Source organism: Lampetra planeri, chromosome 48 (genome assembly GCF_965212315.1).
Source record: "Lampetra planeri chromosome 48, kcLamPlan1.2.h2, whole genome shotgun sequence".
Classification (NCBI taxonomy): domain Eukaryota; kingdom Metazoa; phylum Chordata; class Hyperoartia; order Petromyzontiformes; family Petromyzontidae; genus Lampetra; species Lampetra planeri.
Window position 1 is genome coordinate 6,036,061 of NC_136154.1, and position 25,884 is coordinate 6,061,944.

Below are 25,884 nucleotides of genomic sequence, written 5' to 3' on the forward strand. Positions count from 1 at the left end.
TGTCCACTCACTCGTTCATTCAGTCACTTGTCCACTCACTCGTTCATTCAGTCACTTGTCCACTCACTCGTCCATTCAGTCACTTGTCCACTCACTCGTTCATTCAGTCACCCATGAACCCGCGATGCCCCGCCGTGAAGCCACGTGTTGGAGAGTTACACTCACCACAACCACAACCACCACCACCACCACCGCACCACAACCACCACCACCGCACCACAACCACCACCACCGTACCACAACCCCAACCACCACCGCAGCACAACCACCATCACCACCGCAGCACAACCACCACCACCGCACCACAACCACCACCACCGCACCACAACCCCAACCACCACCGCAGCACAACCACCACCACCATCGCAGCACAACCACCATCACTGCACAACCACCGCACCACAAACACCACCGCACCACAACCACCACCACCGCTGCCACCAACATCAATGCCACCTCCACCACCAAGCCGCTTTCATCACTTTCGCAGTGCCAATACCGACACCACCACCGCCACCCCCGTGTGTGTCTCTGTGTGTCTCTCCGAGTGTCTCTGTGTGTCACTGTGTGTCACTGTGTCTCTGTGTGTCTCTCCGAGTGTCTCTGTGTGTCTCTGTGTGTCACTGTGTGTCTTTGTGTGTCTCAGAGTCACAATAAACGTCGCTTCCATTGCATCTCACCGACTCGGCTGTGAATTCATTACCACATGCACCGTGCGTCTCGCGATGCCTGTGTCTCTGTGTGTCCCTGTGTGTCTCTGTGTGTCCCTGTGTGTCTCTGTGTGTGTCTCTGTGTGTCTCTGTGTGTCTATGTGTGTCTGTGTGTGTGTCTCTGTGTGTCTCTGTGTGTCTCTGTGCTTGTGTAGTGGGTTCGGATTAGGTGCACACACACACAGCTTGGAGGCAACACTATATTTATTAGAACGGTAATTAATATAACACTGCACATGAGGTGGTGTCCACCTTCCTCAACTCACTAACACTCGGGAACCTACAGTGTGACCCAGGCAGGCAACGGGCTGCCTGGTCACGGACGACGACCCGGGACTTGAGGCCTGATGGTGTCGTCTTCACTTCGGGCCAGAGGTCGTAGCCGGGTACCCGAGACCCGTACCCTACCCGTACCCAGCCGGGTACGGGTAGGGTACGGGTATCGGGTACCTGATTGCGACCTCTGGGATGAAGCCATGTTGCAGGCGCGGGTGGGTTGATTCTAGAAACTTGAATTGTGAGAAGAGACAAGACGTTGGGAAATGAGTGACAGTTACTCACCAGTGACTCACGGTTTACCCGTACCCGGCCGGGTGCGGCCGGGTACGGGTAGCCGGGTATCGGGTAGGGTACGGGTACGGCCGGGTACGGGTACCCATTTGCGATCCTGGTGCGGCCGGGTACGGGTACGGGTAAGGAATCAAAACCCATTTGCGACCTCTGCTTCGGGCTTGAACAGCCCCGCTCTGCATCCACAACCCGCTTATATCCCCTTCCCAGGCCACGCCTCCCTCCCCCCACCTCTGGGCAGGTCCGGGTCCTCCACCACGTGACCCCCCAGGCTGCCCTCCCTTGGGGCTCCCAGCGCTCGTACGCGCCGACACAGTAGTGACGTCTTATGTCACTACATCACCCCCCCCCCCCCGTATAAACACACAGCCGTCCCGGCTGCAACATCAATAAATAACCGGCGACCGATAATCAATACATGACCTAATATACACAGAATCGACGAGGATAAAAGAAGGGGAAACGCATGGAAAAAGGGGAATGAACAACAACAAATATCCATGAAAACTGGCTAACCTGCTTACTCCCCAGCCACAGCCGCCCCGTGTGAGAATCACGCATGCACCGACATGTGAGTGTGGCCGTTGGAACAATGGCGTAGGCAACGAGCAAGGCGTGTGGGAGCCACGTAGAGCAGCCAGTCTTCCACGAGTCCACGTGGCCGGGCCCCCCAGGGGAGGTGCACACACCCCCCCTGGAGGCCCTGGGGAGCCAGAAGCGGCCCAAAGGGCACGGCCCCTCCCCAGGAGTCAAGAACAGGAGGAGCAGGAGTAGCTGACGTACGCTCCACTCCCTCCCCCCCCAGTCCACAGCCGGTCGGCACAACCGGCGACTGCAAGGTGCCAGGTAGATACTGCCTCCCGTGACGAGAAACACAAACCCTCCTGAGGCATCACTCCATGAACACTCGACTCGGCTCGTCGGACACGACAGTCGCCCGGCCCCTGAGTAGTGGGGAAGATGAGGGGATTCCGGCCGGCGCGAGAGAAGAAAGAAAAATAACAACAAACAAATTCAGACGCGTTGGATGCACAACCAGCACGGCGATGAAACCAAATACAGTGGTACCTCTGTATACGTCGTTAATTTGTTCCAGAAGGTAGGACTTATACCGAAAATGACGTAGACACCAAACGAATTTTTCCCGTAAGAAATAAATGGAAAGGAAATAAATCCGTTCCAGAGGAAAATAAATGAAATTTTATACGGCGTATTATACATTAATGGGGTTGTATAAAAAAAATGTAGACACTAATTATTACTAAAATGCATACAGAAGCCACGTGACCGCGCTGCTGCCAGCTGCGCTGGTCACGTGGAGTGCCTCAACCTCGCACGTCACGCGCGCCTCGACCCGGGGCTCCACCCTCCATGGGGGCAGCCCCCCACGCCCCCCGCCCCTCTCCCCCCCGCCCCCCTCCCCCCGCCCCTCTCCCCCACGTCCCCCGTGTGCAGTTATGTATAAATTATGATAATCACGGAGATAATCGTAGTAATTTATGCGGATGCTTGCGATTATGTTAATGTGTGCAGTTGTGATAATTAAGCTTAGTTTCGTTTATCCAGAGTTGTATCAATCAGGGTAACACGATTATCATTGATTAGACATTACTGATTATCCTAGTGTGTGTTATGATATTTTAGGTCTCCAGTTTCATATCTCATCACAGGCTACAGTTCTCAAGAATAAGACAGTTTTGCATGGACTTGGAAGGAACACTCGATATGCCTCTGTGATAACAATTTTATTCTAACAAGCATGTGACATTTTATCATGCAGGTCAAACATGCGTCAATAATTCATGAGCAAGATTATGCAATGAACTAATATGAATGACAAAAACTTATGCATTTGCGAGATTGTGCAATTACGAAATTGAATGACTAAAAACACTTCTAACCTCTATCTTTCACCAGGCATCTCATTAGTTCCCCCATGTATCGATCACAATCGGCGACTGGCCGAGTTTGAAAACCAGCATGACACACTTCATTTTGCGGTAATAAAAGCACTTATTGTACCCCGAAAGCGAAGCATATTTCAATCGATTCGTTGGAAAGATTAAATCTGGTAACGGAATGTTTGAGTCAATGGTGGGTGAGGGCGTGTGTGGTGGTGTGAGAGCGAATCTGGCTCTGTTTTAATTAATTCTTCGGCGAGACTCTGACAAAGAAACCGGTTTGACAAGATATTCTCTGTGCTTCCTTGAGCCTGTGGGTGTGGAAACGATACAACCCTGTTAGGAGATTTCCTCAGCCCGTGTGGATTGCAGACGCGACTTTCTCCGCTGCGAGGTGAGCGGCGGCGCTTGGCGGTCCTCGGTAGCTGACGGCGCGGTGGCACGCTCTCTCTGCAGCTCTGACGGCGACGCTCGTTCGGAAGACTTTGACTCTCTTTCTCCACTGCGGGATGATGAGTCGGTTTTGGTTGATGCTGGTTGGTCGGTGTGTGCCTCAAACACACGGCGCATGCAATGGCGCTGTCCTCTTCCTCACAGCCGTTCAATCAGGCTTTCTCCACTGCTTCGCGCTCTCTGCTTTGCTCGCTTGGCGATCTCCGCCTTTCCTGCGGGTTGATCGCTGGTCGTCACTCTGACGAGGAGCGATGTTTCGTTCGTGGCAACGTGGACGTTGGTGTCTTTGTTGGCTCGGGAGTGGTAGTTGGAGTCTCCGTCAGCTTCACTCGCAGCTCGGCGACTCAGGGTAGCGATTCTTCTCAGTTGGTGCAGACCTCGGCTTGTTGCTGCATGTTGCTACCCCCGCGAACCTCGTCATTCTGGATGACGAAAAACTTCTTCGTTGGCGGTGACGAGAGGAGGTGGAACAGACGCCCTGTGACGATCTGTTTTGAATGGATTTTTCCTCGGCTTATATCGGGAAATTCCACTCAGTTTCCCGAGTTGTTCAAAGGCTGTCATAAAACCTTCCTGTGGGGGTGAAGTTGTGCGTCCGTGTGTGTCGTGTCCGTCCGTGTGTGTTTGTCCGTGTGTGTTAGTCCGTATGTTTATTAGCTTTGAAGACACAGCTGTGTAATTATTCTGGAAGGAGGGGTGGGGGCCTCGCGACGGCGCCACCTAAGTTATCCATTAACCAGACCGACGATTGCGTTCGCATCGAGTTATATAAAAAAAATATATTCTAATCCATGTTTTTGTTTCTGAATAATATTTGTCGCGAAAACCTACGCGTTAAGCGAGCTTAATTATTCCCTCCCTTGCTCGGGGATCATATCTTTTGTCTCACACAGCTTAAGTTGTTTTGGTTTGGAATTTGACATGCCCTTAGTTCCATTATGCCCAAGTTATGCCGAAACCGTGTTCACGATGTTTCATCGTGACCGGATCTCCCATGGATATGTTATTTGCTCGCGTGTGCAATTTTTGCTGTCCGTGTTGCAGGGAGACAAAGACGGTTGTTTCCACGGTGGAAGCACCTGGCGCATGCGCTTATTTATTTATCTTCGGAGGCATGTGTTCCAACCTTTATTGGGGCAATCTCCTGGCCCCTGGTGTGTGGGTGTGGAGATCCTCTTCGGGAAAACAAAGACGGCCGTGTTGCGTTCGGTTAATTATGAGAGACTTCTCCGCCCTTAGCTCCTCTAGGAGATCCACTTTAATTCCGTACTTATTATTTGACTTCTTGTGATTATTTAATCTGATATCCCGGCTAGGAATTTTTGTTTTGGAGCGACCCAAGCCATAATTATTCCTTGATGCTTCGGCCCGGCCGCGTAGAAATTATTTAAGGTAAATAATGTCCGTATTTAATTAACAATTGATGAATCGCGACTCTGGTGCAGACTGTAGTCTGGTTCCCAATTGGAGTGAGGATAGATAATGTTTGCTTAATCTTCATGGCTAAGTTGGTAACTTGTTTATCTAACATGGTTCAAAACCCGTCTGTGCTTTTTGTCGTCAATGTTGTTTCCTTTGTTAAGAATATAATTATATATTTCGTCCGTGGTGCCTGGTTTTGTAAGGCTTTTTAACGAAAGGATGTCATTCTAACCCCCCGCCTGCAATTCTCCCCTCCCTTGTTCCTCTTGTGTGAAATTCGGGGAGTTTTTATTACCTTTATTGCCCTCTTTCATGCCCTCTAGCCCTTTGAGGTGAGGTATGCGCGCATCTGTGGGAGTGTGTGAGTGTGTTTGTTCCCCCATGTTGCCCCGTGTCTATTAAAAAAAAATATTATATATGTTGGCAGATAATCCTTAAAAAAAATATTTAAAAAAAATAAAAAGGGGGTATATACACAACAGTGGGTACTGTACGCGGTGACTCATCCCGACCCATACAAGTTCTAGCAAGTGCATTGTATCCCAAGACATTTTTTCTCTCGAAAAAACACGACGTGTACCAAATTCGACGTTTTCCAAAGCGGTCGTATACCGAGGTTCCACTGTATGTCCCCCTTCACCCACACAACACGGATGGCAGGTTCCCCGACCCACAGCTGCCGTTCCATCCACTAGGAGGTGATAGAGCGAGGACAGACGAACTGCCGAGCGCTCACGCACTCACACACCCAAATGCGGACGTCTTCCCGACACCCCCGGTCGAGACGTCATGCGTCAGAGCCATCCCACGTCCTGGGGCGAAGAAGTCGCGCTTCAGGGACGCCCCCCAGGATCTGCATTTTAGTTAAAGAAAATAGTTCGGCGTGATAATTGGTCTCAATGGCGGCCGCACGCGCGATCTGCATCCCAGCGGCCTCACGCGCTCGCACAAAATGGCGGCCGCACGCGTGAACCGCATCTCCGCGGCCTCACGCGTTAGTAGAAAATGGCGGCCGCAGGCGCGAATCGCATCCCCGCGCTTGCATAAAATGGCGGCCGCATGCGCAAACCGCATCTCCGCGGTTTCCCGCACTTGCATAGAATGGCGGCCGCAGGCGCGAACCACATCCCCGCGGTTTCCCGCGCTCGCATAAAATGGCGGCCGCAGGCGCGAACCGCATCTCCGCGGTTTCCCGTGCTCGCACAAAATGGCGGCCGCATGCACAACTTGGCAGCCCTCCCTGGACGGCCAACCCGGACATCTCATGCCACTCGGTATCACCCCTCGCCTTTCCGATGCGCACACGTCGGCCGTATCGGGGGAATTTTAACCGAGTCTCTCTCCAAGACTCGCAGCACACAGCTGTACCGACCGAGCTGAGAAGACCCATCGCTCACTCACTGCACAACTTGCACCCTAACAACTGAGGGATACAGCCCCAACGTAACGGGACAACTTCACCTGAACGCTACGAATCTCCAGCCCACTGTTTCAACGCGCCTCGTGTTAGACTCTTATGTTAGACACGCAACACTCACTGGGCCATCCTGGTCAGGATCTGCGCCCCAAAGATATTCGACAGCCAGCACCACAATTCCAAATCCCTGGCAGCATGTCACCATCTCAATTTAAAAGCTCCATACCAATGATGGCAGAGCCACAAACCAAGGCAGTCATGCCCCACACAATCGCAATTTCACAGCATCACAACACACACAATTTGAAACACATTCCTGCGAGGGAGCTGGTAGTAACCTTGGGTTGCTCGGTCTAATGGCCAGAGTCAACGGCGGCGTGGTGTATTCCGCAAATATGCCCGACTGTGAGGGCGGGCACAAGCCGGCGTGAGTAGGTTAAACGTTGAGTTTTATAAGGGCACCACGGGGTGACCAGCCCCTCCCCACCCAGCCCCACCCCTCCCACCCCCCACCCTCCCCACCCAGCCCCTCTCCACCCTCCCCACCCAGCCCCTCCCACCCCCCACCCAGCCCCACCCTCCTGACCCAGCCCCTCCCCACCCTCCCCACCCAGCCCCACCCTCCCTTCTCCACCCAGCCCCACCCCTCCAATTTTTGGATGCACGACGGAAGGACACAATAATCCCCTGTGGGCTGGTGTAACCAGGTTACTACCAGTATTAGGATCCCAACTCAATTGATCCAATGCCGAACAGGTGCGCACAATTTGTGACGATCCCGAACACCCAAAGGTCACAACAATACACCTCACATCCCGTATCCGTACACATCATTTCCGAGACTCGCATTGCAGCATGCAGCTGTACCAACCGAGTTGAGACGAGCAACGCAATTAAGAGAAACGCACCCCCCATCCATGTAGAACACGAGGGGCTTGCGTTGTGGCCGGAACGTCGTGAGAATTATCTTATGTTTATTTTTATTATTGTATTATTTCCATTCTACGTGACTTCACCGAAATAACCAAGAATATGAATTCCTGCAGCCACGAAAGCTTTAAGTCAATAAAGAATAAAACAGCCGTGTTAAGACGTTCAAACACCAAATATAAATCTTTTGCAAGGAATGATGTCGGCGTTGACCACGCGTACTTGTGGTGAACATGCAAACAAAAGCGTGCTGATAATTAATAAATGCATCGTCTGTTGAAACTGATTGGTCTACGCCAAGAGACGACATTCTTTATGGGCGAGTCTCACCAACTATCAGGGCATTGCGAGCTCGGGGGTGAGCAGCTTCAGTCACGCGGAGAGACCTCCAGAGGCCAAGCTTCACACCGCTGGTACACCAGTCATCGGCAAGTCCACTCTCAGCTCCACGTCCTCCTGTTACCACATCAGCTCCATCTCTTCTCCAGCCCGTGTCGTGCCCGTTTAGCCCCCTCCATCCGGCCAAACAGACGCTGCTGGGCATGCGCGGCTGCTACGTGACCCAGCCAACGCAAACTCCTTGCCCACCAGCAGAGGGTCGCAACCGGGTACCCGATACCCGTACCCTACCCGATACACAACCACCATGCCCTACACACAACACCACCACGCCCTACACACAACACCACCACGCCCTACACACAACCACCACCACGCCCTATACACAACCACCACCACGCCCTACACACAACCACCACCACGCCCTACACACAACCACCATGCCTTCTCCACTGCTGGATGTAAGCAAGAGGTATCGAAGTCGCGGACAAAAACCAGCGGCAATGTTTATTTTGTATCACTTCACCGGTGACGAGCACACAACGGACCCACGCCCTCCGTGTGTGCTTGAGTGTGAATGTGTGCATGTCGCCATGTGTGTAGCCATGTGTACCGTGCCAGCCTTCATAGGCGCTCACCAACAGCACTTGCCCCAACAGTCTGTGTCAAGGCTATGGGGGGAGGGGGGTCTTTATCTTTCTAGCCAAGTGTGTGTGTACACGTGTGTGTGAAGCTATGTGTGTGTGTGTGTACCCACATGTGTGTGTAGCTACGTGTGTGTGTGTACACACGTGTGTGTGTACACACGTGTGTGTGTGTACCTGTGTGCGTGTGTAGCTACGTGTGTGTGTAGCTACGTGTGTGTGTACCTGTGTGTGTGTACCTGTGTGTGTGTGTAGCTATGTGTGTGTGTGTACCTGTGTGTGTGTAGCTACGTGTGTGTGTGTGTACCTGTGTGTGTGTGTAGCTATGTGTGTGTGTGTACCTGTGTGTGTGTATACCTGTGTGTGTGTGTACCCACCTGTGTGTGTACCCACGTGTGTGTGTGTGTACCCACGTGTGTGTGTGTAGCTATGTGTGTGTGTGTGCCCACGCACCCACCCACGCACACACCCACTAGTCACGTCTGAGTGTGTGCGTCTCCTCCCGCACGCCTTCGCGAGTCACCACGCACACGCGCAGCGCGTCCCCCGTGTGGATGTCGCGCTCCGCCGCCGACACGAAGACGTCGCGCACCAGCTGCACGGCGCGCTCCAGCGGCATGGCCAGTCGCTCCTCGCCAGTGCCCAGCTGGTTCTTGCCGCCAATCTGGGGGGCGGGGCGGTGGTGGTGGTGGTGGCAAGCAGACGTGGTAGTTGTAGTGGCGGTAGTTGTAGTGGCGGTAGTCGTAGTGGTGGTAGCAGGAGCAAAGGTAGTAGCAGAGGTGGTAGTTGTAGTGGTGGTAGTAGTAGCAGAGGTAGTAGTAGCAAAGGTAGTAGTAGCAGAGGTAGTAGTAGCAAAGGTAGTAGTAGCAGAGGTAGTAGTAGCAGAGGTGGTAGTTGTAGTGGTGGTAGCAGGAGCAAAGGTAGTAGCAGAGGTGGTAGTAGTAGTAGCAGAGGTGGTAGTTGTAGTGGCGGTAGTCGCATGAATGGTAGTAGCAGCAGAGGTAGTAGTAGTAGCAGAGGTAGCAGTAGCAGAGGTAGTAGTAGCAGAGGTGGTAGTTGTAGTGGTGGTAGTAGCAGAGTTAGTAGTAGCAGAGGTGGCAGTAGCAGAGGTAGTAGCAGAGGTAGTAGTAGCAGTAGCAGAGGTGGTAGCAGTAGTAGCAGAGGTAGTAGTAGCAGAGGTAGTAGTAGCAGAGGTAGTAGTAGCAGTAGCAGAGGTGGTAGTAGCAGAGGTGGTAGTTGTAGTGGCGGTAGTAGCAGAGGTGGTAGTAGCAGAAGTGGTAGTAGTAGCAGAGTTAGTAGTAGCAGCGGAGGTAGTAGTAACAGCAGAGGTGGTAGCAGGAGCAGAGGTGGTAGTAGTAACAGGTAGTAGTAGTAGCAGAGGTAGCAGCAGCAGCAGTAGTAGTAGCAGAAGCAGAGGGAGACAGTTGCTATGGTTACTGAAAGGCAGTATGTTTGTTGTTTCAAAAGTTGCTTAATAAACACTTACATTGTTTAATACAGTCGTGTGTGTGTGAATCTGTGTGTACCTATGCGTATATGCGTGTATCTATGCGTGTGTGTACCCTTGTGTGTGTGTACCCGTGTGTGTGTACCCCTGACCCTCTGCTCACGATCATTAAGGACCTTCATGATGGTGAGCGGGCCCGGAAAAAACTACGTGGCCGTGAGTCGAAGCCATTCCCTGTACACCTTGGGGTGCGACAGGGATGTCCTCTGGCTCCCACATTATTTAACATCTATTTTGACCACGTAGTTCGTGAAGCCTTCAATAGCTGTACCGGAGGAATTTCCATCTGGTACAGATATAAATGGATCGATGCCCGGGTGCGGTCAAGGGATGGCTCCCTATTGCCCAACCATGTTAGGTATGTCAATGATCTGGTAATTGCTGCTCATTCAGAGGAGTTGGAGGCGATGCTGCTGAACCTGGAGCTTGCCACTAAGAGGTGGGGCCTTACCATCAGCCCCACCAAAACTAAGCACCTGCCTGGGCATTTTGTACCATCGGACACTCCACCCCCACAACTCCCAATTGGTGATAGGGCAGTTGTGGAGAGAGTGGAGAGTTTCCCATACCTGGGCAGTGTGCTCATGACTGGCTCCGGTTTAACAGCAGAGGTCTCACTCCGAATCAGTCGAGCGGCATCATCTTTTCATAGGTTGCGGAACGCTGTGTGGAAACTACCTGGTCTGTCGCTCCGCACGAAGCTTCAGGTCTTCTCGGCCACGGTCATTCCCTCCCTTCTCTACGCTTGCGAAACGTGGACCCCCCCCTAATGGAACACCTTTGCCGGTTAGAAACATTTAGGCTGGCCTGCCGACGATCCATCCTGGGTTTAACCAGGCTGGATTGTGTGAGGAGCTCACAAATCCTTGAAAGATCTGGGCAAAGTCCCATCGGTGAGCTCCTCCGGCAGGCAAGGCTGCGTTGGCTGGGTCATGTAGCACGCATGCCCAGCCACCGCATGCCTAAACAGCTTTTGTTCGGCCGGATCGAGGGGGCTAAACGGGCGCGGCACGGGCTAGAGAAGAGATGGAGTGATGTGGTACAGGAGGACGTGGAGCTGAGTGGACTTGCCGATGACTGGTACCAGCGGTGTCAAGATCGGCCTCTGTGGAGGAGGCTCGTGAAGGACGCTACTGGGCAGTTGGAGACAGTCGCCCTCCAACAACAACGGAGGGCGGAGGAGCGACGCTCACAACAACGAGCGGAGCGCCGGGTGGCTAAAGCACAGCAAGTTGGTACAGTAGGGGGCACAGGTGGTGCATCAGCCAGTCATCTCGGTCATCTCGGTCAGTCGACCCGTGGCACCTGGGTCTGCCCCATGACCTCCTGCCAGCGGACGTTCGACACTTCACGTGGCCTCAAGGTGCACTTGGCCTGGCACAAGCGTCGTGGTGACGTCACCGCCACTTAGTGGCGAATGGCGGTTGTTGTTGTGTGTACCTGTGTGTGTGTGTACCTGTCTGTGTGTGTGTACCTGTGTGTGTACCTGTGTGTGTGTACCTGTGTGTGTGTACCTGTGTGTGTGTGTGTACCCTGTGTGTGTACCTGTGTGTGTGTGTACCTGTGTGTGTACCTGTATGTGTGTGTACCTGTGTGTGTGTGCACCTGTGTGTGTGTGTACCTGTGTGTGTGTGTGTACCTGTGTGTGTGTGTGTACCTGTGTGTGTGTGTGTACCTGTGTGTGTGTGTACCGGCAAAACAACCTCCTACCTCCTCGCGGTGCCGGACGGGCAACACTGTCGTGGGCAGTGCTGTGGGGGGAGGGCCAATGCCCATTGGCCTCTCCCCTCATGGCGTCTGTGACCACCACAGTGGCTAAACGGGGGCTCTGGACGGGTGCGAGGGGCTGGTAACCCCTCTACCTTCAATTAACCACCACTAAACTACGAATTAAACATAAACCTGTAACTAATAAGCTTGTGCCGGAGGCCCCGGGTGGTCAGGCTTTTATGACGTCTCCTGGCCAAACCCCATTTGGCGGAGCCAGGAGATTGAATTTTCACCCTCGGGGCTCCTCCAGAAACAACGAAAAACCATTGCGGATGGCCACGTGGAATGTTCGAATGCTCACTGCGGAGGAGAGGCTGCCACTCCTCTGTCGGGAGCTGGACCGGTACCGCCTGGATCTCTGTGGCATTCAGGAGGTCCGGTGGACCGGTTCTGGCTCCTGCCACCATGAGGGGTGGACAGTCCTCTACTCGGGGCAGGAGACTGCCAAACAACAGGGTGTGGCTCTTCTTCTGAACAAAAGAATGAAGGGGGCGTGGGAGCGTGGCGGTGAGGTGTGGGAAGCTGTAAGCCCCAGGATACTTTGGGCTCGCCTTCCCATCAACCAGAGGCGAGGAGTGGTGGTCGTGGTTACTTATGCCCCCACCGAAGACGAACATCCGTGGAGGGATGCAGGCAAAGCCGATGAGTCAGACGCTTTCTATGACCTCCTGTCACAGGTGCTGGCTAAAGTGGCCACTCGGGACAGAGTCATCTTGTTGGGTGACTTCAATGCCCGAGTTGGTCATGATGCTGGCACCTGGTCTGGAGTGATTGTAAGGCATGGGCCAGATCAGCTCAATAATAACGGTAGGAGGCTGCTAGATTTTTGTGCAGCCCATGGGCTTGTAATTACCAACACGCTCTTCCGGCATCGGCGCATCCACACAACATCATGGATACATGCCGGGTCCAAGCAAGAACATCTGCTGGACTACATAGTGACGGACCAGCGGATGCGAGCCCATGTCCTTGACACCAGGACCTACCGTGGAGCTGATCTGACCTCTGACCATCGACTAGTCATCTGTAAGATGCGCCTGCCATTCTTCCACTCCGGTGGTGGGTGTACACCCAGGATCCCATTCCAACCAAAAGTGGCCTGGTCTCAGTTAGCTGATGAAAGTTGCAAGCGAGAATTTCATCATTGCTTGCAGCTGGGGTTGGCAGCGTCCCCCACTCCACCTGATGTCGAGGGTAAATGGGCGAGGTTTAAGACTGTGACTCATGCAGCTGCTTTGGGTACGCGGTCCAGACCTCCCCAGAAACCCTGGCTGACGGAGGAGGTGTTCAGGTTAATTGAGAAAAAGCGACAGGCCCACTCTCATCGCCTACAGCATCCCACGTCAGAGAATGAGGAGGTTTACCGCAGCCTTCGCTCGGAGGTTCGGAGAGCCGTAAGGCGCTGTATGGATGGGTGGTGGTCGCGGGTTGCTGAGGAGATGGAGTCTGCCTCAGTGGCCCGCGATCACAAATCACTATTTAACTCCATCAAAAAAGTAACCTGCAGCGCCACACCTATTACCATCATTAGAGGAAAAAACGGTGATCCAATCTCCGACCCCCAGGAACAGGTTTGCAGATTTGCTGAGCATTTCTGTGAGGTCCTGGGGGAGGGAAAATCTCTCAGCCAGGAAAACATTATGGCACAAAGTGGGGATAACCCTGCTGAGGCTGCGGTGCCTCAAATATTGGAAGAGGTCACCCCCTGTGAGTGGCTGGCTGAGGTGCCAGCTGTTGAGGAAGTTCTGAGGGCGATCCGGAGTCTGAGACCAGGGAAGGCACCGGGCAGAGATGATCTCCCAAGCGAAATGCTGAGGGAGGGTGGCGTTTGTGCACAGACTGCCCTACATGACATCATAACAACAGTCTGGACCACTGGACGGGTTCCGCAGGACTGGAAGGATGCCCTGGTGGTCCCCCTCTTTAAGAAGGGGGACCGTACCGACTGTAACAACTACAGGGGCATCTCACTCCTCAGTGTGCCGGGTAAGGTCCTGGCAAGGATTATTCAACATCGCCTTGCTAGGCACGCTGAGGAGAGGCTTGCGGAGCCCCAATGCGGTTTCAGGAAAGGGCGGTCCTGCACAGATGCCATATTTTCTGTCCGTCTGCTACAGCAGAGGTGTAGGGAATTCCAAAAAGACCTACATCTCTGCTTTATTGACCTGGTCAAGGCCTATGATACCATCAGTAGGACTGGGCTCTGGGTTGTTCTTCGTGTTTTCGGAGTCCCTGACCCTCTGCTCACGATCATTAAGGACCTTCATGATGGTGAGCGGGCCCGGGTAAAACTACGTGGCCGGGAGTCGGAGCCTTTCCCTGTACACCTTGGGGTGCGACAGGGATGTCCTCTGGCTCCCACATTATTTAACATCTATTTCGACTGCGTAGTTCGTGAAGCCTTCAATAGCTGTACCGGGGGAATTTCCATTTGGTACAGATATAATGGGAGGCTGATCGACGCCCGGGTGCGATCAAGGGATGGCTCCCTATTGGTCAACCACGTTATGTATGCCGATGATTTGGTAATAGCTGCTCATTCAGAAGAGGAGTTGGAGACGCTGCTGCTGAGACTGGAGCGTGCCACTAAGAGGTGGGGCCTTACCATCAGCCCCACCAAAACTAAGCACCTGCCTGGGTATTTTGTACCATCGGACACTCCACCCCCACAACTCCCAATTGGTGATGGGGCAGTTGTGGAGAGAGTGGAGAGTTTCCCATACCTGGGCAGTGTGCTTATGACCGGCTCCAGTTTATCAGCAGAGGTCTCACTCCGAATCAGTCGAGCGGCAATATCTTTTCATCGGTTGCGTAACGCTGTGTGGAAGCTACCTGGTCTGTCGCTCCGCACGAAGCTTCAGGTCTTTTCGGCCACGGTCATTCCCTCCCTTCTCTACGCTTGCGAAACGTGGACCCCCCTAGTGGAGCATCTTCGCCGGTTGGAAACATTTAGGCTGGCCTGCCTACGATCCATCCTGGGTTTAACCAGGCTGGATTGTGTGAGGAGCTCACAAGTCCTTGAAAGATCTGGGCAAAGTCCCATCAGTGAGCTCCTCCGGCAGGCAAGGCTGCGTTGGCTGGGTCATGTAGCCCGCATGCCCAGCCACCGCATGCCTAAGCAGCTTTTGTTCGGCCGGATCGAGGGGGCTAAACGGGCACGGCACGGGCTAGAGAAGAGATGGAGTGATGTGGTACAGGAGGACGTGGAGCTGAGTGGACTTGCCGATGACTGGTACCAGCGGTGTCAAGATCGGCCTCAGTGGAGGAGGCTCGTGAAGGACGCTACTGGGCAGTTGGAGGCAGTCGCCCTCCAACAACAAAGGAGGGCGGAGGAGCGACGTTCACAACAACGAGCGGAGCGCCGGGTGGCTAAAGCACAGCAAGTTGGTACAGTAGGGGGCACAGGTGGTGCATCAGCCAGTCATCTCGGTCATCTCAGTCAGTCGACCCGTGGCACCTGGGTCTGCCCCGTGACCTCCTGCCAGCGGGCGTTCGACACTTCACGTGGCCTCAAGGTGCACATGGCCTAGCACAAGCGTCGTGGTGACGTCACCGCCACTTAGTGGCGAATGGCGGTTGTTGTTGTTGTGTGTGTACCTGTGTGTGTGTGTACCTGTGTGTGTATGTACCTGTGTGTGTGTGTACCTGTGTGTGTGTGTACCTGTGTGTGTGTGTGTGTACCTGTGTGTGTGTGTGTGTACCTGTGTGTGTGTGTGTGTGTACCTGTGTATGTGTGTGTGTACCTGTGTATGTGTGTGTGCCTGTGTGTGTGTGTACCTGTGTGTGTGTGTGTACCTGTGTGTGTGTACCTGTGTGTGTGTGTGTACCTGTGTGTGTGTGTACCTGTGTGTGTACCTGTGTGTGTGTGTACCTGTGTGTGTGTACCTGTGTGTGTGTGTACCTGTGTGTGTGTGTACCTGTGTGTGTACCTGTGTGTGTGTGTACCTGTGTGTGTGTACCGGTGTGTGTGTGTGTGTACACTGTATGTGTGTACCTGTGTGTGTGTACCGTGTGTGTGTGTGTACCTGTATGTGTGTGTGTACCTGTGTGTGTGTGTGTACCTGTGTGTGTACCTGTAACTGTGTGTGTACCTGTAACTGTGTGTGTACCTGTGTGTGTGTACCTGTGTGTGTATGTGTACCTGTGTGTGTGTGTAACCTCTGACCTGGTTATCCAGCAGCGGCTGAAGCATGGCGTTGGCAGAGCCCCCGGCGATGTAGGCGTTGCTCTCGTAGGAGCCCACGGGGTCGAAGCCATAGACCACCCCCTTGCCTACACACATAAAACATCCCCCAGGTAGCCTTCAACAGACTGTTAGGGCAAGGGGGGGGCTGGGGGGGGACGGGCTGGGGGGGGGGCTGGGGGGGGTGCTGGGGGGGGGGGCAGCACCATTCCCGGCCGCCTTTGTCTCCCCCAGTGCTAGCGATGTTTACCGCACTACACCGCTACACCAGGTACTCATTTGAGGCCGAGTCGACCTAGGGGAGCCCCAGGACCGGTTCAATTAATCGTCACTCGGCGTTGGCCTTGACCGGGAATCGAACTCAGGTCGCCGGGTGTGCAGCGCTAACCGTTGCGCCACCACTCCCCCCCCACACACACACACAAAGTTCCCCCGGGTAGCCTTGGACAGACTGTAGGGGCAAGTGCTGTTAGTGAGCGGCACCTAAGGCTACCGGCACCGTGGCACACGAGGGGGTGGGTGGCCAGCACCACGCCCGGCCGCCTTTGTCTCCCTAGTGGCGATGTTTACACACCGCACCAGGTACTCATTTGAGGCCGAGTCGACCTAGGAGAGGCCCAGGACCGGTTCAGATAATAATCGTCGCCGTGAGCGGGAATCGAACTCGGATCTCTGCTGGGTTCATAGCGCAGGGTGCCAACCGTTGCACCACCGCTCCCCACACACACAAAGACCCCCCCCCTCCCCCTGTGTAGCCTTAACAGACTAACCCATTGGCAGGGTGGTGGTGGTGGTGGTGGGTTAAACGACACGTTGACATTGACGCGATCTAACCCAGAGAGACCTTTCATTGTGGATACCATTGGTGGTGAAAGGCGACGAGTTAAACGGAGGTGGAGTTAACGGAGCGTCGTGATTTATTTCGTTTTATTTCTAGCCACGTGGTGACTTTACCGAAAGAACCACACAGAGCGTGGCTACCTGCAGTCACGACAGCTTCCAATCAAGGTTTTATTTTAATAGTTTTGTGTCGTAGTTTTAATAGTGTAATATAGTTTATATAGTTTAAATAGTGGAGTATAGTTTAATAGTTTAAATAGTGTAGTGTATTTTAACAGTTTAAATAGTGTAGTGTATTTTAACAGTTTATATAGTGGTGTATTTTAACAGTTTATATAGTGTAGTGTAGTATAACAGTATAAATAGTGTAGTGTAGTTTACCGTTTAAATAGTGTAGTGTATTTTAACGGTTTAAATAGTGTAGTGTAGTTTAACAGTTTATAGATATTGTAGTCTAATGGTTTATATGGTTTAGTGTGGTGTAGTTTAATAGTTAGGATGGTGTAGTGTAGTTTAATAGTTTATAGTGTAGTGTATTTAACAGTTTATATAGTTTAGTGTGGTGTAGTCTCATATTCTTGGTTCTTTCGGTAAAGTCACGTAGAATGGAAATAATAAAATAATTATAATAAAACATAATACAATATAATAATAAAATAATATTGTATAATATAATAAAATAATTCTCGCATAGTGTAGTCTCATAGTTAGGATGGTATTGCCGTGGCGAGTTACCGTTGTCATCGAGACCGCCCACGATGTTGTAGACGTAGTAGGGGAAGAAGCGCCGCTGGTACAGGATGGTGGAGAGCATCGCGGCCAGCGCTCCTGTGCCCATGGGCTTGTTGTACGTGTGCTGGTACATCTGGGTAGGGCACACACACGCACACACGCACACACACACACACGAACACACACACGCGCAAACACGCACACACACACACACGCACACACACACACGCACACACACACACACACGCGCACACACACACACACACGCACACACACACACACGCACGCACACGCGCACACACGCACACACACACACGCACGCACACGCACGCACACGCGCACACACACGCACACACACACACGCACGCACACACACGCAAACACACACACGCACACACACGCACACGCACACGGAGATGTGAGTGGCCGGATTGTGCGAGGAACTCACAAATCCTTGAAAGATCTGGACAAAGTCCCATCGGTGAGCTCCTCCGGCAGTTTGTGTGAGGAGCTCACAAATCCTTGAAAGATCTGGACAAAGTCCCATCGGTGAGCACCTCCGGCAGGCAAGGCTGCGTTGGCTGGGTCATGTAGCCCGCATGCCCAGCCACCGCATGCCTAAACAGCTTTTGTTCGGCCGGATCGAAGGGGCTAAACGGGCGCGGCACGGGCTAGAGAAGAGATGGAGTGATGTGGTACAGGAGGACGTGGAGCTGAGTGGACTTGCCGATGACTGGTACCAGCGGTGTCAAGATCGGCCTCAGTGGAGGAGGCTCGTGAAGGACGCTACTGGGCAGTTGGAGGCAGTCACCCTCCAACAACAACGGAGGGCGGAGGAGCGACGCTCACAACAACGAGCGGAGCGCCGGGTGTCTTAAGCACAGCAAGTTGGTACAGTAGGGGGCACAGGTGGTGCATCAGCCGGTCATCTCGGTCAGTCAACCCGTGGCACCTGCTGGGTCTTCCCCGTGACCTCCTGCCAGTGGGCGTTTGACACTTCACGTGGTCTCAAGGTGCACATGGCCTGGCACAAGCGTCGTGGTGACATCACCGCCACTTAGTGGCGAATGGCGGTTGTTGTTGTGTGACTGTGAGTCAGAGTGGGTGGGTGAGTGTGAGTGAGTGTGAGAGTGAGTGGGTGAGTGGGTGTGAGTGATTGTGTGAGTGTGAGAGTGAGTGGGTGAGTGTGAGTGGGTGAGTGTGTACATGTGAGGGAGTGTGAGAGTGAGTGGGTGAGTGAGTGGGTGAGTGTGTACACGTGAGTGTGAGAGTGGGTGAGTGGGTGAGTGTGAGTGAGTGTGAGTGGGTGAGTGAGTGTGAGTGGGTGAGTGTGTGAGTGAGTGTGAGAGTGTGAGTGGGTGGGTGAGTGGGTGAGTGTGTACACGTGAGTGTGAGAGTGGGTGAGTGGGTGAGTGTGTGAGTGGGTGAGTGTGTGAGTGGGTGAGTGTGTGAGTGGGTGAGTGTGAGTGAGTGTGAGTGGGTGAGTGTGTGAGTGAGTGTGAGTGGGTGGGTGGGTGAGTGGGTGAGTGTGAGAGTGGGTGAGTGGGTGAGTGTGTAAGTGGGTGAGTGTGAGTGAGTGTGAGTGGGTGAGTGTGTGAGTGAGTGTGAGAGTGTGAATGTGAGTGGGTGAGTGAGTGTGAGTGAGTGAGTGTAAGTGGCTGAGTGTGAGTGGGTGAGTGTGAGAGCAAGTGAGTGAGTGTGAGAGCAAGTGAGTGAGTGTGAGAGTGAGAGTGGGTGAGTGTGTACACGTGAGTGAGTGGGTGAGTGAGTGGGTGAGTGTGAGTGGGTGAGTGTGTACACGTGAGTGAGTGAGTGTCACCTTGCGCCTCGCTTCGATGATCTTGGTGAGGGTGAGGCAGTCGCCATGGAAACCGCAGCACCCTAGCACCGTGCGGTCAGAGCTGCACACACGTACACACACACACGTACACACACACACGTACACACACACACCACACACACATACACACACACCACACACACACACGTACACACACACACGTACACACACACACACATACACACATACATACACGCACACACACACAAACACGTACACACACGTACACATACACACACACACACACGTACACACACGTACACACACACACACGTACACACACACGCGTACACACACACACGCACAAAGGTCTCCCATGAAGCCCACACAGACTGATGTGGCCAAGGGCAGTTCGCGAGCGCCTATTAATGCCGGCACGGCACCCGCAAAGGATGTGTGTCTCTGTGGGTGTCTCTGTGTGTGTCTCTGTGTGTGTCTCTGTGTGTCTGTGTGTGTCTGTGTGTGTCTATGTGTGTCTGTGTGTGTCTCTGTGTGTCTCTGTGTGTCTGTGTGGTGACGTCACCACCACTTAGTGGCGAATGGCGGTTGTTGTTGTTGTCTCTGTGTGTCTCTGTGTGTGTCTGTGTGTGTGTCTGTGTGTGTATCTGTGCGTGTGTATATCTGTCTGTGTATCTGTGTGTGTATATCTCTCTATGTATCTGTGTGTGTGTGTGGTGTGTAGCAGTTAGCGCTACGCTGCGCTACGAACCTGGCGACCTGACTTCCATTCCCGCTCACGGCCAACACCAGCGGTAACAATTATCAAAACCGGGCCTAAGCCTCCCCTAGGTCGACTCAGCCTCAAATCAGTACCTGGTGCCGTGTGTAATAATCGGGAGACAAAGGCGGTCGGGCGTGGTGCTGGCCACCCACCCCCTCGTGTACCGTTGCGGCCTTCATAGGTGCTCGCTAAAAGCACTTGCCCCTACAGTCTGTTGAGGCTACACGGGGGATCTTTGTCTTTGTGTGGTGTGCAGGCCACTCACAGCGCGTGGACCTTGGGGCTGTCTCGAGTGTGGATGGAGAAATGTTCGCTCAGCCGCGTGTCGGAAGCCAGCAGCGCGTAATCCTCGCCAGCGATCGCCAGGATGGTCCTGTGCACATACACACACACAGATACACACACACACAGATACACACATACAGACACACACATACAGACACATATACACACACACAGACAAATCTTTAGATATATACACACACACAGATACATACAACAACAACAACCGCCATTCGCCACTAAGTGGCGGTGACGTCACCACGACGCTTGTGCCAGGCCATGTGCACGTTGAGGCCACGTGAAGTGTCGAACGCCCGCTGGCAGGAGGTCACGTGGCAGACCCAGCATGTGCCACGGGTCGACTGACCGAGATGACCGAGATGACTGGCTGATTCACCACCTGTGCCCTCTACTGTGCCAACTTGCTGTGCTTTAGCACCCGGCGCTCCGCTCGTTGTTGTGAGCGTCGCTCCTCCGAGTGAGTCTGTGAGGCTGTGAATGACTGTGTGAATGAGTAGATCTGTGAGTGAGTCGGTGAGTGACTGAGTGAATGAATGAGTCTGTGAGTGAGGCTGTGAGTGACTTGATAAATGATTGACTGAGTGAGACTGTGAATGACTGAGTGAGTGACTGAGTGAGTGACTGAGTCTGTGAGTGACTGAGTGAGTGACTAACTGAGTAACTGACTAACTGAGTGAGTGACTGAGTGAGTAACTGAGTGACTGAGTGAGTGACTGAGTGAGTGACTGTGTGGATGGCTGAGTGACTGAGTAACTGAGTGGCTGAGTGAATGAGTGACTGATTGACTGAGTGTCTGAATGACTGAGTGAGTGACTGACTGAGTAACTGAGTAACTGAGTGGCTGAGTAACTGACTAATTGAGTAACTGAGCGAGTAGCTGAGTGACTGAGTGAATGACTGAGTGAGTGACTGAGTGAATGACTGAGTGAGTGACTGAGTGAGTAACTGAGTAACTGAGTGAGTGGCTGAATGACTACCTGAGTAACTGAATAATTGCGTAACTGAGTGAGTAGCTGAGTGACTGAGTGAATGACTGAGTGAGTGACTGAGTAACTGAGTGAGTAACTGACTGACTGAATGAGTGACTGAGTGACTGAGTAACTGAGTGAGTAACTGACTGAGTGAGTGACTGACTGAGTGACTGAGTGACTGAGGCCTGGTCGCTCAGGCAAGGCGCCCTCACCCTCCGTTGAAGGCGTAGGGAGAGAATCGAGCCTGCACTGGCTGAGTGAATGACTGAGTGACTGAGTGAGTGACTGAGTGACTGAGTGACTGAGTAACTGAGTGAGTGACTGAGTGAGTGACTGAGTGAGTGACTAATTGAGCAACTGACTGAGTGACTGAGTGAGTAACTGAGTAATTGAGTAACTGAGTGACTGAGTGAGTGACTGAGTAACTGAGTGAGTGACTGAGTGAGTGACTGAGTAACTGAGTGAGTGACTGAGTGAGTAACTGAGTGACTGAGTAATTGAGTAACTGAGTGACTGAGTGAGTGACTGAGTGAGTGACTGAGTGAGTGAGTAACTGAGTGACTGAGTAACTGAGTGAGTGAGTGACTGAGTGAGTGACTGAGTGACTAAGTGAGTAAGTGACTGAGTAGCTGAGTGACTGAGTAATTGAGTGACTGAGTAAGTAACTGAGTGACTGAGGCCTTGTCGCTCAGGCAAGGCGCCCTCACCCTCCGTTGAAGGCATAGGGAGAGAAGCGAGCCTGCACTGGCTGAGTGACTGAGTGACTGAGTGAGTGACTGAGTGAGTGACTGAGTGGGTGACTGAGTGAGTGACTGAGTGACTGAGTAACTGAGTGAGTGACTGAGTGAGTGACTGAGTGACTGAGTAACTGAGTGAGTGACTGAGTGAGTGAGTAACTGAGTAATTGAGTGACTGAGTGACTGACTGAGTGACTGAGTGTCTGAGGCCTGGTCGCTCAGGCAAGGCGCCCTCACCCTCCGTTGAAGGCGTAGGGAGAGAAGCGAGCCTGCACTGGCTGAGTGAATGACTGAGTGAGTGACTGAGTGAGTGACTGAGTAACTGAGTGAGTGACTGAGTGAGTGACTGAGTAACTGAGTGAGTGACTAATTGAGCAACTGACTGAGTGAGTAACTGAGTAATTGAGTAACTGAGTGAGTGACTGAGTGAGTAACTGAGTAATTGAGTGACTGAGTGACTGACTGAGTGACTGAGTGTCTGAGGCCTGGTCGCTCAGGCAAGGCGCCCTCACCCTCCGTTGAAGGCGTAGGGAGAGAAGCGAGCCTGCACTGGCTGAGTGAATGACTGAGTGACTGAGTGAGTGACTGAGTGAGTGACTGAGTAACTGAGTGAGTGACTGAGTGAGTGACTGAGTAACTGAGTGAGTGACTAATTGAGCAACTGACTGAGTGACTGAGTGAGTAACTGAGTAATTGAGTAACTGAGTGACTGAGTGAGTGACTGAGTAACTGAGTGAGTGACTGAGTGAGTGACTGAGTGAGTGACTGAGTAACTGAGTGAGTGACTGAGTGAGTGACTGAGTGAGTGAGTAACTGAGTGACTGAGTAATTGAGTAACTGAGTGACTGAGTGAGTGACTGAGTGAGTGACTGAGTGAGTGAGTAACTGAGTGACTGAGTAACTGAGTGAGTGACTAATTGAGCAACTGACTGAGTGACTGAGTGAGTAACTGAGTAATTGAGTAACTGAGTGAGTGACTGAGTGAGTGAGTAATTGAGTGACTGAGTGACTGACTGAGTGACTGAGTGTCTGAGGCCTGGTCGCTCAGGCAAGGCGCCCTCACCCTCCGTTGAAGGCGTAGGGAGAGAAGCGAGCCTGCACTGGCTGAGTGAATGACTGAGTGACTGAGTGAGTGACTGAGTGACTGAGTGAGTGACTGAGTAATTGAGTGAGTGACTGAGTGAGTGACTGAGTGAGTGAGTAACTGAGTGATTGAGTAACTGAGTGACTGAGTGAGTGACTGAGTGAGTGACTGAGTGAGTGAGTAACTGAGTGACTGAGTAACTGAGTGAGTGAGTGAGTGACTGGGTGAGTGACTGAGTGTATAAGTGAGTAAGTGACTGAGTAGCTGAGTGACTGAGTAATTGAGTGACTGAGTAAGTAACTGAGTGACTGAGTGACTGAGGCCTGGTCGCTCAGGCAAGGCGCCCTCACCCTCCGTTGAAGGCGTAGGGAGAGAAGCGAGCCTGCACTGGCTGCGTGACTGAGTGAGTGACTGAGTGAGTGACTGAGTGAGTGACTGAGTAACTGAGTGAGTGACTGAGTGAGTAACTGAGTAATTGAGTAACTGAGTGACTGAGTGAGTGACTGAGTGAGTGTCTGAGGCCTGGTCGCTCAGGCAAGGCGCCCTCACCCTCCGTTGAAGGCGTAGGGAGAGAAGCGAGTCTGCACGGGGCCCGAACTCAGACCCCACTCGCCGACGAGCCCCGACTCCTGCTGCTGCATCATCATCATCTTCTCCTCCTCGCTAATTAATCAAATTTAATCAACCGAAAGATCAAATTAAGCGCCGAGATTTGCACTCAGCAGACGGTCCGCCGTGAATTTGCAAATCAAGCAAGGAGCTCGTTCGATTCCAGAATCGGTGGCAATCGATTCGGCAAACGGAGTAAATCGAATATCTCGCGTTGGGATTGAACGGAGGAGGAATCGAATGTTGAACAACCGTTAATCGATTCCCAACGCGTTCACGCGGTATGGAAAAATCGAGGGTTAGTGAAATCGAGCGCAATCGATTCGCCAGCGTGAAGATTGAATGGAGGATAATCGATTTGAATGGAGTTGGATGAATAGCAGGAATCGCTATGAATAGATTTCTCCCGTTCAGTTTGAACGTAAGAGAATCGATTTGATAATGATGCAAACCGATTCCTCTTCAGTCTTAAGGAAGAGGAGAATCGATTGTGAGATTCGATGTAACACGATTCATCACATTCAGTTACAAATAAAGGGATTCTATTGTGAGAATCGATGTATTTTAGATTCCTCACGTTCAGTTACTTGGGGAGACAATCGACTGGGAGAATCGGTGATAATCAATGAACGAAGGTTTAGATTAATAAAGCGGAGATCGATTTGAAATCTATCTCGATATGTCTTCCAATTTGGAATGTAATAATATAAAAATCGATTTGGTGGTCGATTTGCAAACATATTTTTCGAGGTTCGAACGTGCTAGTGAATCGAAATCGATAATTATCTCACCATTGACAGTCTATTGACTCCTTCGGGAAAACGAGGCGGCAGATGACGTCATCTTGACCGTTCGACGTCACGCGGCGGTCTCAACCGCAAAAGCGATGACGTCATCTTGACCGCTGACGTCACGCGGCGGTCACAACCGCGGGAGAGTGGATGACGTCACTGAAAACGTTCCCTCGTCCCCATATGCGTATAACGTCACGCAACGGTCGCTAGGAACTGTACCGGTGACGTCACGCGCCGATGACGACGTGACGTCACCGGCTTGAGCGCCTCAGCGGGGTGAGGGTACAGTGCGGGTGCTGAGTTTTATCCCGAGTTTAGCTGCGCGGGTCGCGATGATGGGTCCGGTGGAGACGGCTGCACGGCTGTGGTGAGTCTGTGTGGTGAGTCTGTGTGGTGAGTCTGTGTGGTGAGTCTGTGGTGAGTCTGTGGTGAGTCTGTGTGGTGAGTCTGTGTGGTGAGTCTGTGGGTCTCTGTGTGGTGAGTCTGTGTGGTGAGACTGTGGGTCTCTGTGTGGTGAGTCTGTGTGGTGAGTTGTGTGGTGAGTCTGTGTGGTGAGTCTGTGTGGTGAGTCTGTGGGTCTCTGTGTGGTGAGTCTGTGGGTCTCTGTGTGGTGAGTCTGTGTGGTGAGTTGTGTGGTGAGTCTGTGTGGTGAGTCTGTGTGGTGAGTCTGTGGGTCTCTGTGTGGTGAGTTTGTGGGTCTCTGTGTGGTGAGTCTGTGTGGTGAGTCTGTGGGTCTCTGTGTGGTGAGTCTGTGGGTCTCTGTGGGTCTCTGTGTGATGAGTCTGTGGGTCTCTGTGTGGTGAGTCTGTGTGGTGAGTTGTGTGGTGAGTGTCTGTGTGGTGAGTTGTGTGGTGAGTGTCTGTGTGGTGAGTCTGTGTGGTGAGTCTGTGTGGTGAGTCTGTGGTGAGTCTGTGTGGTGAGTCTGTGTGGTGAGTCTGCGTGGTGAGTCTGCGTGGGGAGTCTGCGTGGTGAGTCTGCGTGGTGAGTCTGTGTGGTGAGTCTGTGTGTCTCTGTGTGGTGAGTCTGTGTGGTGAGACTGTGGGTCTCTGTGTGGTGAGTCTGTGTGGTGAGTTGTGTGGTGAGTCTGTGTGGTGAGTCTGTGTGGTGAGACTGTGGGTCTCTGTGTGGTGAGTCTGTGTGGTGAGTCTGTGTGGTGAGTCTGCGTGGTGAGTCTGTGGGTCTCTGTGTGGTGAGTCTGTGGGTCTCTGTCTGGTGAGTCTGTGTGGTGAGTCTGTGGGTCTCTGTGTGGTGAGTCTGTGGGTCTCTGTGTGGTGAGTCTGTGTGGTGAGTCTGTGTGGTGAGTCTGTGTGGTGAGTCTGTGTGGTGAGTCTGTGTGGTGAGTCTGTGTGGTGAGTCTGTGTGTCTCTGTGTGGTGAGTCTGTGTGGTGAGTCTGTGTGGGTGTCTGT

At 52.7% G+C, this 25,884-nt stretch overlaps 1 protein-coding gene across 1 annotated transcript; it reads right to left on the reverse strand.

Moving 5' to 3' along the window:
* Window positions 1-8,230: 8,230 nt before the first annotated feature.
* PSMB1 (proteasome 20S subunit beta 1) lies at window positions 8,231-24,118 on the reverse strand. The gene is made up of 6 exons (XM_078615632.1): window positions 23,624-24,118; window positions 20,245-20,352; window positions 19,238-19,319; window positions 17,422-17,551; window positions 15,829-15,935; window positions 8,231-9,050 (listed from the first exon to the last, which is right to left on the reverse strand). The coding sequence occupies exons 1-6, from the start codon at window positions 23,722-23,724 to the stop codon at window positions 8,859-8,861; spliced, it is 720 nt and encodes a 239-aa protein (XP_078471758.1). The 5' UTR covers window positions 23,725-24,118; the 3' UTR covers window positions 8,231-8,858.
* Window positions 24,119-25,884: the final 1,766 nt, after the last annotated feature.

What these genes read in the sequence shown, in the direction of transcription:
- PSMB1 (XM_078615632.1), bottom strand. Translation starts at nt 23,724, where the DNA reads ATGATGATGATGCAGCAGCAGGAGTCGGGGCTCGTCGGCGAGTGGGGT. An exon ending in GGGCGGTCTCGATGACAACG is followed by an intron (nt 15,936 to 17,421) that starts GTAACTCGCCAC and finishes TTATGTGTGTAG; the next exon opens with GCAAGGGGGTGGTCTATGGC. An exon ending in AGCCGCTGCTGGATAACCAG is followed by an intron (nt 9,051 to 15,828) that starts GTCAGAGGTTAC and finishes CCCGCCCCCCAG; the next exon opens with ATTGGCGGCAAGAACCAGCT.